Source organism: Cardiocondyla obscurior, linkage group LG29 (assembly GCF_019399895.1).
Source record: "Cardiocondyla obscurior isolate alpha-2009 linkage group LG29, Cobs3.1, whole genome shotgun sequence".
NCBI lineage: Eukaryota > Metazoa > Arthropoda > Insecta > Hymenoptera > Formicidae > Cardiocondyla > Cardiocondyla obscurior.
The window spans coordinates 543,135-554,245 of NC_091892.1; the positions used below are offsets into that span (position 1 = coordinate 543,135).

At 32.0% G+C, this 11,111-nt stretch overlaps 1 protein-coding gene and 1 long non-coding RNA gene across 4 annotated transcripts in view; one reads left to right on the forward strand and one right to left on the reverse strand.

Moving 5' to 3' along the window:
* Ccap-r (Crustacean cardioactive peptide receptor) overlaps positions 1-9,254 on the forward strand; it is a 40,308-nt gene extending 31,054 nt beyond the window's left edge. Inside the window, exons 3-7 of one of the 2 annotated variants that reach the window (XM_070673577.1) lie at positions 799-996; positions 3,979-4,073; positions 4,288-4,540; positions 6,932-7,112; positions 7,461-9,254. In XM_070673577.1, coding sequence (XP_070529678.1) covers positions 799-996; positions 3,979-4,073; positions 4,288-4,540; positions 6,932-7,112; positions 7,461-7,656 — 923 coding nt within the window. In that variant the 3' untranslated portion in view covers positions 7,657-9,254. The remainder of the gene's footprint in view (positions 1-798; positions 997-3,978; positions 4,074-4,287; positions 4,541-6,931; positions 7,113-7,460) is intronic. The other variant, XM_070673578.1, reaches the window with a different exon arrangement.
* LOC139112528 (uncharacterized) overlaps positions 1-11,001 on the reverse strand; it is a 49,503-nt gene extending 38,502 nt beyond the window's left edge. The window contains exons 1-6 of one of the 2 annotated variants that reach the window (XR_011547397.1): positions 10,825-11,001; positions 10,410-10,585; positions 9,814-9,998; positions 9,254-9,404; positions 8,562-8,656; positions 6,905-7,097 (exon numbers count right to left, since the gene is read on the reverse strand). This is a non-coding gene — a long non-coding RNA (uncharacterized lncRNA). Of the gene's footprint in view, positions 1-6,904; positions 7,098-8,561; positions 8,657-9,253; positions 9,405-9,813; positions 9,999-10,409; positions 10,586-10,824 lie in introns of those variants that run through there. The other variant, XR_011547398.1, reaches the window with a different exon arrangement.
* Positions 11,002-11,111: the final 110 nt, after the last annotated feature.

The window sequence follows — 11,111 nt, forward strand, 5'->3', positions numbered from 1 at the left end:
TAAATAACAAGAGATCTGCTGATCGTGCCACTTTTTTGACATTTCCGTTTTACCAATATTTGCCCGAACAAGAATTGCGAACAGACTACTGTTACATTTTCTCAAAAACCCTCCCGATATCTGTAATTCAAGCTCTGAGAGATGCGATAGTGTATCCTCTTTCACGTACGCGTTTTGTAGATACAGATTTCTTTTCCTTTTCTTTGGTTGACGTATCTTTATGTGTACAATATACGAAACTATATCGCGTGTAACGTGACGTAAGTTTCTCTCATACATCGTTGTATAACGTTTACTATTTCTATGAATTGTTTGCAAATGTATATTACAAGAAACCTTTAAAAAAAAAAAAAAAAATCGCGAAATAAAATAAAAAAAAAAGGATTTTACTCCATAAATGTCTGTACGAGTTTAATTAAACACGACGTACGGATATACAGTATAACTTTTTACAATTGCAAACATCTTACGTTCTCGATATTCCAAATTAAATTACAAATTAACATAACGGTTTATATAAGTTTGATATTCTCAAAATTTGTATTCTCTCTAAACGAAAGTGTCGGCAAGTTTCTCTGAATTTAACGATCTTGTAACAATAAGGAATGCACGTACACGCGGGCTAAAGTAATTTCTATGAACTTTCTATCTAATTCCGAACGTAGAGATTCTCCGAAATATTAAGGAGTATATTCACGTATCGTATCCAGTGATTTCTCAGAATATGGAAGCTCTGAGATAATTAGTATGCTTCATTTACAAACGGTGTACAATTCGTCGTCGTATATCTTGTTGCAGATCTCCTAGTCGGCCTAATATCCGTATTAACGGACATAATCTGGAGAACGACTGTTGCATGGTACGCGGGCAACATAGCTTGCAAACTGATAAGGTTTATGCAGGCTGTAGTAACCTACAGTTCGACCTACGTTCTCGTGGCTCTATCAATCGACAGATATGACGCCATTACCCGTCCGATGAACTTCTCCGGCAGCTGTGAGTACATTAGCGCGTAGGTGATCACGGCCTTTAATGTAGGATCCATTTACAAAGCAATATCGTCAAGCTGAACTCATTAATATAGTTCTGTTAAAACTTGAAATGTATAGGATGAATTCCGACCCGTGAATTTAACCCCCAAGTCGAAAGATTATCCCGAGTGAAAATTGATTCCCACCGTCACCTAATAATTAGCTAGCCAATTCGTGGTTTATCTCGTAGCAAAACTGTCCAGCACCGAGCTAGAAATGTAACACTCAAAACGCACGAGGTATTAAATAATTATTACTGAAAAATAACGAGCTAGAAAAGCTAGACATCTAAACGTTTTTCGTCGCGTACTAGTCTACTGTTATGTTTTGACTACGCGATGCTCGACTGCCGAGTCCGCTAGTGTGAGTACGTGCGTGTGTTTACATCTGACCGGCAGATTTATCGCTCCAAGTTCGCAAGGCGAAGGACGCGCGGGCGGCGGTCGGCAGGAACAGGTTTGCCCGGTGAATTCGGCAGTCGAGCGAAAGTTGCGTATGGTCAGCTCAACGCCAGTAAACAAAGTACGCGGCGAAAAACGTTCAGATATCTATTTAGAAACTGAACAGTGACTTAGACGACCGATACTAGACAGATTTTCTTTTTGTTTTAAATAACTCTGGACAAGACTTCTTTAATAGTAAATGTACAAAGAAGAGACAAACACTTGGAAATTTAATAAATTGCCACTGTAGAATTATGCAAATTTCATCAAAGAAATTTTCACGTCAATCTAATCATAATTAATATGATAGTAAAATAATTTTATGTGATCTTAAATGTTGCTCGTTTTCAATTTAAATTATCTATTGATATCTGTGATTCAACTGGAACGTTGTGTTCAATTCGCCTCACGCGTGCACCCTTGCCCTTTTCTATCGCCTTGACATTTTTTTTAAATTCCTTTATTTTATTCCAATTTAGTGTCAAAGAATCACTTCGACTTCTTGTCTAACGTCACGCGTCTAGTCGCGGAAATTGTGATGGAGTTGGTAAGAAAAAAGTAGAAATAAAAATCGATTTTATCCGAGACTCTTCGGAAATGTCGCGACTCCGTGATATCGGTAGCGATACTATCAATATTGATGGCCTGATTATTTCATGATCTCTGACGTAATACGCCTCCCCGTCCCTCCGTTCCTTTCAGAAATAATATCGCGTGCTTTGACATTGATCGCGCATGCTTTTCCCTCTTTTCTTTTTTTTTTTTATCGGTTGCTTCTTTTTGTGACAAGATAAAAGACGGAAAAAAAATAGTGTCGTCGGTTCTCTTATCTTTCTACTGGTCGTATCGTCTATCACGTGAAGGTATCTCACGAATCGTTGCGGCGGGTATTCCGCGCTAGAATAAAATTTATCTTCTACCTTCTATACATCGAAGTGTGTATTACCCGTGGCTTGTCGATGGTCGGAATTACAGAAATTGCTAGGTGTTTGAATGTAGATTACCAATCACGCGCGCTCGACCGTCGCTCAATACTTTATCACCGACAATATGATACAGGAAAATCCTTGCCATTAATTCACCTGGACAATATCACATCGACCGGTATAAATTAAAACTAATCCAATTTGTTTGGAAAAAAATTTTAATCACGCCGCACCATAGAAGCGCGATATTCATCCTTTGATACACATAGAAACGGTTTAACGTCGGGCGGAATTTTTTTTTATACCGTCGCAGGAAGATTCGAAAAATCAATTGCGGATAGGAAATAGTTGAGATAAAACGGAAACAGGTAATAATAATTAAGATAATAAAAAAAAATTAAATGACGAGCAAACGTGAAACGCGTAGCGTATGTTTAATAAATGAAATGTATGCGCAAGAGAGAGACAAAAATTACCTTCAACCCTTTCTACGTTAATCCATGTAAGCCGTAATTATGATTTTGATAAGGGTTTCAAATAAGAACAGTAATATTAAATTCATTAATGGCAACCCGTATGCTTGTTTCGCGATGTTATTAAACAGAGATTAAAATGTCTGTGGCATTGTCGAAGAGACACAAATTTTAATTATAACTCTAATTAGGATTAAAAGAAGGTAGCGGTAACCCTCGGTCCATTAATGGCGATCAGCTTGTTCCTCAACGTTATTAAACAGAGATTAAAATGTCTACGGTATTATCGAAGAGACACGAAAGTAGGTAGGTATATGACAGAGATTAAACTATAGAACTGTCGTAATATTAAATCAATTGGATCTACATTCAACACCAGGTTATATTATGAATTTCTGTAGACGATTATTCTTCCAATTATCGACAAATTATAAATACCGATTGCATACCGTAAATATAGTAGCAGGATTAATGGACTCGTACCGATTATTATCGTATATATATTTTATACGCGTTACATATTGTGTAATGTTTTTTTTTATACCGTCTAAAATTATGAAATTGCCGAAATTACTAATTACACATTGTTAGCAGAATAAATGGCTTTCATGAGAACAACGGTAACATGTCGTAATGTAAAATTGTCATGGTATATACGTATACATCAATCTCTATTCCGACAAAGCACATAAATGATTCGGCGTCTTTTAGTTTTTTCATATCGTGTTACTCTGCCGTTTTAGGTTTCAAGCCTAATAACAGTACTGACGCAAACATTTCCATCTGGATTTTTCAAACCGATTTCCTGATCCGTCATGAGCACCGTTCGCTATAATATTTCCTAGTCCTTTTTCCGAATCGTCGGTTGACGTAAAACTCGACATTCACAAAAAGCTACGCTTCTTTCATACGCCGCGCTCAAAGTCGCGCATACTCGCTTCGATTTTCCGGAGGAAAAAGCAAAATTTATATCAAAAAAACTAAATTGAAATAAAAATTCCGCGATGCGTTTTTCGTTGAACGCAATTAATTTTGCAACACGATCTTTTATATTAATAGAGTGAAATATAATCTGTTGACTAACAAACATAAATTTTGATTGCAGGGTGGAGAGCACGGGCTTTAATAATTACGGCTTGGGCGCTATCAGCATTGTTCAGCATGCCGATTATATTTCTCTACGAAGAGAAAAGAATACAGGTACTGACATACGTCTTGACCGGCACCAGAACAATTTACAAATTAATTTTTAATAGGATATTTTTAAGATGCTATAAAAAAAAATAACGCGTGTAGTATCACGAAACTTATTAATGTTGTGCATATTTTTTAAACAACCTTTCAACGACAAGAATTGCAAAAGCTCTTGATCTCGTAAAACGAGTTTAATCGTTAATCTGACATTATTTTATAGGATACGACGCAATGTTGGATCGACTTGGGTCCAGTTCAGTGGAAGATCTACATGAGCTTGGTGAGTTTCAGCCTTTTTATAGCACCCACCCTAATAATAGGAGGCTGTTACACGGTCATCGTAGTCACGATATGGTCACAAGGAGCAGCGTTACGTCAGGGACCTACTAGAGATACTCGAAGGGCGTCCTCGAGAGGACTCATTCCAAGGGCGAAAATCAAGACCGTAAAAATGACCTTCGTTATAGTATTCGGTAAGTAAGATATAATTAACCCTCGCATAGAAATACTATGTTAAATGTAAAAAATAATAATATTATATATATATATCTATCTATTTAATATATTATCTATCAATTTAATAATTGTTAAAGTTTCTTTAATCTTGTAAAATTATATTTTAACGCGTAATAATATGATTATCCGTTACCCCTTTCTTCTCGTATTAAATATAAATATAGAAATATATAAAAATTGTCAAGTTTTTCCTTCCCCTTATTAAACTAATCTGTATTTCAAAGTATCTTTATTTCCTTTGACGTACGATACAAATACTTTGTCGTAAACGACAATAACGGGGCGGCAGCGTCTACTTCACGACAGTAAAAAGTAATAAGTTTCTATCTAGCTCCTCTTACGTCTCTTTCATATGAAATTGGTGAACCGTTTTATTTGCCCGGTATAAAAGACGCACCGCAAAGAGATAAGCAAAGGCGTTGCTATTCGATAACCTTATACAGAGATTGCGCAAAGACGAAAAGGATTGTATTTACGAAGTATCAGAGAAAAATACGCGCTAACAAAATTAGATAAAATAAAAAAAATATATATATCTAGAATTTACTTAGGTAATTTTTTGTTATGAATAAAATCATTATCATTTTATGATTACCTTAATCAATTCAGCAATTATAATATGTAGTATACAGCCGATAGAAAAAAATCTAGTTAAAAATAAAAATCTTACGAAAGAATTGCTCTTTCCGAAATCTTGTTTAAAAAGCGCATTTGATAAACGTTTTATTAATTTTGTGCGAGGGAATGTTTTGAATGCCATGAATGTTCTCATAAACCGAATTTATAACATTTTTATAGTGCTGTTTAGGCTTGGCACGTGGAATCTCAATATCAAGTTATTTCGTAGAAATAAAGTGTGTAATGAAATGATTACTTTGATTAATCGTATACTATGCAAAACTAAAATTATACATTTTTTTTAACTCAGATACGCAATAATTTCACGCATTAATGCGTTTAACAACTTGTACTCAATTATATTTTTTTTTAAATTAAATATAAGGTCTATTTAGATTTTTCAAATGGTATTTTGCTTCTGAAAATCTGTTATATTTCCTTAACTTTGTGCTGTTCGCACGGTAAAAAATATAAAAATATATTGAAAAATTCTCTATTTATAAAATCGATTTAAAAGAGCTAAAGGAACGGATTTAAAGAGTTTCTTTCGTGTTACGTTTCATATACAACCCATAAAAGTTTTTCAAAAAGTCCTTTATATTACTTTACTACTACAATTTAAATTTAAATTTTTCGATTAAAATTTTTTTTAATTAATAAGTAATATTAGCATTTTTTACTATTTCTCGACAAGACTTTTTTTAAACTATTTTATCAAATTGCAATTACAACGGTAATTTTAAAATAACATATAAATGGGTGGTAGATTTACATAATTTTTTACTTAATTTATTTACAGATTATTCATGCATTACCATTTTATTAGAAACACAGTACTCGTGTAAATGTTTTCGAACGGAAGGAATGAATTAGCAACGAAAACTTTTTGGGGGTTTTTTTTAAGTTATCCCACTGTGCGTCATATGTTCACCCATTTTCACATTTGATAACTTTTCCCTGTGACCCATAGTTTTTCCAATATCGATGTCGCAGCAACAATTTGTAACTTTTTTTTTTTTATATAAGATTACAGATGTATTGAAAAATAAAACAAGATTGTACACATCCTATACCAAATACTATCTACCAATATAAAACTTTCCTACAACTTTTATAACTTCTATAACTTTAATTTTTACAATAAATTGTCTAATCTTATTTTAAAAAGCAAATACAGAGATCCAATTGTTGCCGCGATTTGTGCGATACTAATTTATTCTTTTGCTTGGCTTACTTTATACCGCAAAAGTAAATGTTTTGCCACAAAAACAAAAAACTTAATTTTTATTATTTTATAAATTTTAATTATTATTAATTTCCCGGTTATATTTAAGTTTTTTAGCAAGAATAAATTTATTACGGTTCGTAAATGATTTAATAAACGATATTAGTTACAAATTAGAAAGTTGATTACGGCGCAAGTAGTTGAGAATGTCGACCATGCCGTTTGTAATTGAGAAAAACGGAACGTCTTTCCATTTTCTAACTACACTACTTTGTAAAATGCTACTGCTACTGAAGGCCACGAATTTACAAGTTGTAATTTATTTTTTAATTGGACTGCTATTAATTAATATATCTGGTTTTTTTTCGTGCGATAAAAACCCGACGCGGGCAAAGTTCAACAAGGAAATATAGAGATGGAATGAGTATTCGCACCTTAATATTGCCAGTTTTGGCAAGATATAAATTGTAGTACTCACGCAAGAAAAAATAATGATGTGTTTCAGTATTTATCCTTTGCTGGAGTCCATATATAGTTTTCGACCTCCTTCAAGTTTATGGGCATGTACCAAAGACTCAGACAAATATCGCAGTTGCCACTTTCATACAAAGTTTGACGCCGCTCAATTCAGCCGCCAATCCAATTATTTATTGCCTCTTCAGTACTCCTTTCTGCAAAACCGTACGGTGAGTATGAATTAAAATTAAATCATGATAATTATAATTGTTTTATGTGTATATAATGTATTAATTTTTGCTCCGAATTATATTTAATACTTTTATAGTAATTTTTTTTTAATTTAAATATAAGACGTAAATGTTTAAAATATATAAATAACATCAAATAATATTAACGATTAAACAATGTAATTCTGCATTAAAAAAAACAGGCAAAATAGTTATAGAATTTAACTTGCTTTTTCGTAAACTTTTAAGTTTCATATATTTAAAACGATATTCGCGGAGATAGCAACATTTTCCTAACAACTTTTCGCCGCGGAATTTCTCCGTTAAACAGCAATTGTTACTCGGTAGGAACATGCAGGCAATCTCCTGGATTTCGGGATGGTGCCCGACGAATTCGCATCATTGCTTCGGTACCGGGCCGACGAATAGCAGCACGAGGACAACCGTAACAACATCTTTAACGGCTCATTCCTCTCGCAGAAGTGGACATTTTACTATGTTGCATTCTACATCGCGAAAACGCGTCATGGTTTCTTTGGTTTAAAAATTATGAAAAAGATTTTTTTTAACAGAAAGTTAACTTTACATAAGTTATAAATTAGTCACAGATTAAAGGAAAGATATTGTTCTGTAATATTTGTATACAAAATTATTGTACTTTATTACGTAATAAGTAAAAAGAGAGAGTAAAAAAAAGGAGTTATCTTATAACTCTTTGAATAAAAATTATATGAAGGCAAACGAAACAACAAAGGCAGCTAGCAACTTTTTAATAATATAATCTGCGATAAATCCTATAACTTCCTCGCACCGTCCAATAATAAAGGACTGAAAAAACTAGACTATTTTTTCTTTTTAATATATAAGTTAATTTACAAAACGCGTAACGCAAATTATATATTTTCTTTACTATTGCGATTTTATTGTGCAATATTCATATATTTTCCAAGTTTCAAACTTTTATCTTATTTAAAAATGTCAGAAATAATACAATTTTATATGTATATTGAACTTTAAGAAAAAATTATAAGCTCATTTATTTAGAACTTAAATTAATTCAATATCTCAAAATATTTATACATGATGCCAAGATACTAGTACTTTATTCTATTTTCTTTCTAATAAGATATATTGTATAAGCCTGCATTAAAGAAATATCTAAGAAGTAATCTTTAAGATGTCTTTTTCAAAAGAAAAAGCAAGTTTCGAGAGAAAGACCAAATGTAGCTCTACGTTTTTAAGATTAAATAAACAAATATAAATAAGAACTTTGATGTTTAACAAAATAGTTCTTGTATTTTAAATATATAAGTTATTTATTTGACGCTATTTTTTTTTGTAACGTAGATTGTATCGCATTTTTATAATACTTGTATTAGAGAGCCTAAATCTACTCAGAACTCTGTTCCCTTGATTACGTAATATGTAAAAGAATATAAAAATAGTTACCTTTAGTTTCCTTTAGTTTCCTTCTTCTATGTTTTTTTTCACAAAATTAAATTAGCCTTAGAAAATTCCATAAGTCAAAAATAGTCATAAGATAGCTGAAAATAAATGCATAATTAATAAAATTATAATCGTTGAAATCAGTATTAATGAAAATAATTGAAATGTGAAAATAATGTATGTGTTTCATGTTATTTGTACTGTAATGTACACAGCCGCCGTCGCCGCAGCAAACACCATATCTGTTTTTCAGTGTACATATACGTGTAATTTATTAATCACATTAGATAAATTAATTTTTTCAGGCTTGATCGATTGTCAAAGATACCTTTTATCCTCGCTTATTGTTTATGTTATATTTAACTTATTTGTTAAAAATACGTAAAAATTACGTTTTGTTTTGTAATTTATAACTACTCGAATCTATTACTAAAATCCAAAGATAATAGATCTGAGATGTTCTGCATATATGAATAAAAATATATTCTTTATATTTACAAGAAATAATAATTACTTTAAGAATTTCCCAAGAAATAATTAGTTTATAGAATAAAAGGTATCTACCCAGCTATCGAACAACCTATGTGGAAAATAATACGCTCAAAGTATACGTGTACATATTCATCTATGATATGTGTATGTATTGTATAATGCAACAAGTTGAATTAAACTATAGTGTGTATATACATACATACCTCTTTATATTATAATATACATGCATAATAGCGTGTAACATGTTAATATGTAATATCCTTTTTTTTCTCATGAGAATGCCATGACTGTTTAAAGTGTCACAACGTGATTCTCCGCACGATCTCATTGCGTTATGATTAACAACGTACTTTTCTGGTAATTTAATCAGATTTGTACATCAATAAATGGTGAGATAAATATTTATAATAAATAGAAAAAGTACTTGGATGTAAAAAATTATACAGAAATTTCTGGTTAGCAATTAGAATATATAATGTTCTTTATAAATCTGCACTATTAGACTACCTTCCTGCGACTGCAATGTATTACTTTATTCTTTTCTAAGACTGATTTTTAATACGAACCACTTATTTCTTTCTTAGTTTGTCAATAATAATTTAACGTGAATGCACATTTGATGTACAACAACACATATTCCATTTAACTTATTATGTTCAAGTTGACAATTTTACTGTTCATTACAAAAACTCTTTGCTAAACCGTGACTGCTCGTTGTATTGCAGAATTAAAATTATTATGCCAATGCGTGAATTATACGTACATTAAAAGGTAGATATGGCGTTTGCTCTCGTCTCCTCTGCCATTGTAGACGAGGACAAAAGTAATGAAGCGCGTTCTCTAGAATTTCCTCGACGGCTGGCGTTCCGTGGACATGTACCATTCGCTTTGTGTGAGACCGACGCATGTCACATATGCTAGCTGCCGTCACCGCAGCAAACGCCAAATCTGCAATACAATAAATACAACGATGTATATTAAACATACCTTTTAAACGTGCAAATGTAAAATGGTATGTGCTTGTAATTCTGTTAATTATTACTAATCATATCGTATAAAAAAAGAAATATATAAATTATTACAACATATTATTATGTGATGTGATAGATACTGTTCGTATACACATCGACAAAGGTACTGTTTGTAGATAAAAGTGAATAAAGCTGCAAATTATTTAATTCCGATACACATATATTGTAACTTTACTCGTTTAAATATTTTATTTTTTCCCTACGTTTAATTATATAAATATTCTAATAAAGTATTCATTAATAAATTTAAGTAATTTTAATTTTTTTGTTTATTTTTATAATATTACACAACGGGCAAACAAATGTCTTTAACGTTTTTAATACGTACGTATTGCACGATAGTCCTAAATTGCGTAGATAAATGAGGCATATATTGCTCGGCCGAAATAAAATTTCTCCCGTTGCTTTCGTCTTCTTTTACGACTCACATAATCGTAGCTGTAAAGACCAACGGCGCCAACATAAGTCAAATACGGCCAGAATAATCGTTTCACGCTCCTCATTCTAAAGGGAAATATTTGCATCGTTTCATTTCTCTGATATTATCTACATGTTTTACATATTTGAGAAAACATTTACCTTTTTTATAATTTTAGAAATTTAGTAATATATGTCATACATACGGGGATTTATCACAGATATGCATAAAACATACATAAAATTATTTATAAAATTTTTCATACAAAAAGGAGAGAAAAAAAAAAAAACAGAAAAGAATAACCGTTAAAACTATTACAACTTACAATTGTTACAAGCGCACAGACTTGTACATCACAGTCATGTATATCTTGTTGCACTCAATTCCTCATACGAATATCTTTAGTCCTGCCTCATTATACACCAGGAAGTTTAGGAAATCATCCTCGGGAGCACAACCAGGAAACGTCCGATCACGATGACGATCCTCTGTCTTCCTCTTGCCTCCTCCGTACTGGTTGTTACGAAATTGGCGGAAACGGCGATGGCTAATGATTGGCTCATATGAACCAATCAAATAATATAATTTTGTTTGTAGTTTAGAGAAAATTCG